This window comes from Nanorana parkeri, unplaced genomic scaffold, assembly GCF_000935625.1.
Source record: "Nanorana parkeri isolate BGI_ZX_2015 unplaced genomic scaffold, ASM93562v1 scaffold1706, whole genome shotgun sequence".
In the NCBI taxonomy this organism is placed as follows: Eukaryota; Metazoa; Chordata; class Amphibia; order Anura; family Dicroglossidae; genus Nanorana; species Nanorana parkeri.
Genome location: NW_017307974.1, coordinates 102,806 through 106,520, shown reverse-complemented (window position 1 = coordinate 106,520; position 3,715 = coordinate 102,806). Strand labels below are relative to the sequence as shown.

Below are 3,715 nucleotides of genomic sequence, written 5' to 3'. Positions count from 1 at the left end.
GGGGGGGGATTGGGTCGGCTGGGATGCTGGTGGTATTCTGCAGTGCTGGTTTTTATTATAATGTATTGCTGGGACTTGTAGTCCCGCATAGCTGGTGGTATTCTGCTTTGATACAGGCGTTCTGTCAGAACGCCGACCTAGTTGAATTTGCCGCCCTCAGCATCTGTCAGAACGCCGACCTAGTTGAATTTGCCGCCCTCAGCATCTGCGCTTGCGCACAGACCAGTTATCGAGGAAACCGGGATTTATTTACAAAGTAATTTGTTTAAATTGTTAATTGTGACCGTTAATAATATTCCACCCATCATTTACTGACATGGACGGCATAATATTACCGGTCACAATTAACAATTACAAACAAATACTTTGTAAATAAATTATTGTTTCCTCGTTAATCCCGTCTGTGCGCAAACGTAGATACTGGGTCGGCATTCTCGACAGAACACCGGCACTAAATTTTTAAACTGAAGCGGCTGCCTGAGGTCCCGCGCTTGCTGGGGAGCTCGGCAGCCGTCCTGTTAACCATACAGTGCAATGCCGGTGGGGGTTTGTGGGGGCCCTTCATAGTTTCTTGCACCGGGGCCCTGAAGGTTCTAGTTATGCCTCTGATTGTGATATTAATGTGTGCCATTTAAAAAAAAAAATAGAATAAGATATAGCACATGAGCTGTAAGATATTTGGATAGGCATATCTAAAGTTTGGTGCAAAATCTTCTCTATATTTTATGTGTGCTAGAGACAGCACTCTCTATCAAGGAGAACCTGCCATCCAAGCCAGCTATATGTGTGCTTGGTGACCAGTCTTCTCAACGCCCCCCAACAGCTCTGCAAGGTACACATAAATCACATGGGGTGCCCTGCAGACTCTTCCCTGGGTTTGCACCATTTTTTTCAAACAATTAAAAAACCTACTGGTCAATTAATTGGCTTCTTTCAGAACTAGCCTCAATGTGTGAATGAGTGGAGAAGGGATTTACAATATTTTTATAGGACTGATTAAAATTACCCAAAAACCTCCCTCACCCCCTTCAGAGCATGTCACAGCTTTAGGTTTTTTTTTACCTTTTACCTGTGGACAAAACAGCTTTCTTACTACCTGTGAAGCCATCACTAGGCCTGTAAAATATTTGCAGAGAACTTAGTACCTTTTGACATGGGCATGTCCCCTAGAACTACATACCCCTTCCCATGGTGTGCAGGTAAACTGTTGGGATTGAAGGCAGCGGCATTGTTGTGTTTTGAAATAAATAAATGTATACATGTGGACAGGACCAGAGAGTGGCAGGGATAGGCGCAGTTGTGTAGTCCAGTAGAACTTTGGCAGGGCTGGCAGCACTACTTGGGTTTTCTATGCATCAGAGGCAGAATTGTCAGGCAACAACAGAAAGTTAAGATCACTAAGCACTTTTCTGTACTTCTTTTTTTTAAAGGGAATATGGGGGGAAAAAGTGCATGTGCTATATTGGAGGGATACGATTTTGCCTGAACATTCAGCCTTAGGGAGTGAAAAAATGCCTGGTACCTTTGATTATAAAGTAGTCTGTGACTTCTTCCTCTCATGTGACAGTGCTATTGCCAGGGCTGGATTTACTCTCTCTGCTGCCCCAAGGCCAGGTTCCTCAATGCGCCCCCCCTACTCGCCAAACCCCCCCTCCCAATGGAGAATGGCAGACCTGCAGGCTGCATACAAGTGATCTCGGCAACATCGTCGAGATCACTTGTACAAAACAAGTGGCTGCTCCCCTGATGTACATTTAGATCTGCTTGCCTAAAGCAGGGCTAACTATAGAAAACAACTACCCACATGGCGCTAGGAACTGCATGTCCTGGGCGTTGGGAGATGGGAATTCCACACCCCTGCTGCCCCTCTACTCCCTGCTGCCCCGGGTCGGGCCTTTGTTGGCCTTATGGGAAATCCGGCCCTGGCTATTGCTTGTTGACTGGACCAGTAATGTCACATGGGGGCAGGAAGAGAGTCCTTAAGTCTGTGAAGGCCTTGACTAGTATCACTTGTTGCTTACACAGGGCTTAATTTTTCTCACTTAAAGGCTGAAGGAAGCAGTGTAGTAGCAAAGGGAAGCTAAATATGTGCTGTTCGGGAGGTTGTTATTAAAGTGAACGTGTTACTTCACCCTGCATAGGTTTTATTAAAGGAGCAAATACAGGCATTCTAACTTCCTGGTGCTAGGTGCCCTTGGTGCTGCATTTGTTTTTAATTTGAGATCATTCTATGAACAGGGCATGTTTGTTCCTAAAGTGTATGGAGGAAAGAGAGCTGTAGGTGCTGGCAATGTTTGGGAAAGATGAATGATCAGCTTGGAAAATCAATTCCACCAAATCTACTTTTCCCTGACTAGGATTGGCCAGGGAGCTTTGGCCAGCCTAGTGGAGGGACATACAAACATATCAACATTCTGTGATCCAGTCTAGGTGAACATGTTCTAATATCTGCAAAGGCATGTAGGTTATGAGCTCATTCAAAGGACAGGCACTCATATGAATGTTAATATGTACTCTGTAAAGTGCTGCATAATACATTGGCCCTATTTAAATGCAGGGCACAAAAAGTAATCATGGCTGTGCTTGTTAAAGTGTTTAATAACAGAGAAGAGGAGCCAAGAATAAACTCTGTATTACCTTATACATCGTACAGAGAGTTAAAAAAAAAAAGTTTGCATAACATATATGTAAAATGTGCTTTATTTGATTATGCAAATTGTTGAGTTTAATGTCCATTCAACTTTAAAGAGTCAGCATCACATTTGAATGCATCTTGACACTTCTTTAATGTTCGACTTTTTTCTTTGCTTCTAGGAATGACGTGTCAAGCCCGAACATCGTACACCGAGGATGAAGTTCTTTGGGGTCATCGTTTTTACCCTGTAATTTCTCTAGAAGAAGGATTCTTCAAAGTAGACTACTCACAGTTCCATGCAACGTTTGAAGTTCCCACCGCACCTTACAGTGTCAAAGAACAAGAAGAAATGCTTCTCATGTCTTCACCAATAATAGCACCAGCAGTAGGTAACAGCAAAGAAAAAAATAGCTCTGTAGACACTCTGGACAGCCTGGACGACATAAGCACAAAAATGCCTCCAAAACTTCAGAAAATCACTGGCAGGGAGGACCTACCAAGAAAATTACTCAGAATGAGTTCTACAACTTCAGAGAAAGCTTACAGCATGGGTGACTTGCCCATGAAGCTCCAACGAATAAGCTCTGTACCGGGTAATTCGGAAGAGAAACTGGTCATTAAAACCACTAAGATGATGTCAGATCCAATGAGCCAGTCGATAGCAGATTTACCTCCGAAGCTTCAAAGATTGTCTGGTGGGGGCAGGATGGATGGAAACTTGCCTCCTAAATTAAGAAAAATGAATTCAGACAGATTTACATAACAAAAACATTTCAGGTATTATTTAAAAAATGGGTTTAGAAAAAAAAAACTCATCAAAATATACACGAGGAACTGTACAAGCTCTTACCGAGCCTTTGTAGGAAAACCATACGGGACACCGTTTCTAGGGCTGACGGTAGACAGGACTGTACTGTATATATAGTGCTTTCTTAAGAGACCTAATGTGTTTTTATGGTCTTTCTAGAACTAAAGTAATACTAACTGGCATGTAGTATCACACCAAGCATGCAATAATAGTGTGCATATTTTGCATATAGTTTTATGGCATGATTCTTACTTTATATTGTATAATCGAAA

The 3,715-nt window shown here is 42.7% G+C and overlaps 1 protein-coding gene across 1 annotated transcript in view; it reads left to right on the top strand.

The window, feature by feature from the left end:
- Positions 1-3,506, top strand: part of KCNJ3 (potassium voltage-gated channel subfamily J member 3) — a 162,879-nt gene extending 159,373 nt beyond the window's left edge. Inside the window, exon 3 of the mRNA XM_018571230.1 lies at positions 2,815-3,506. Coding sequence (XP_018426732.1) covers positions 2,815-3,398 — 584 coding nt within the window. The 3' untranslated portion in view covers positions 3,399-3,506. The remainder of the gene's footprint in view (positions 1-2,814) is intronic.
- The last annotated feature ends 209 nt before the right edge of the window (positions 3,507-3,715 follow it).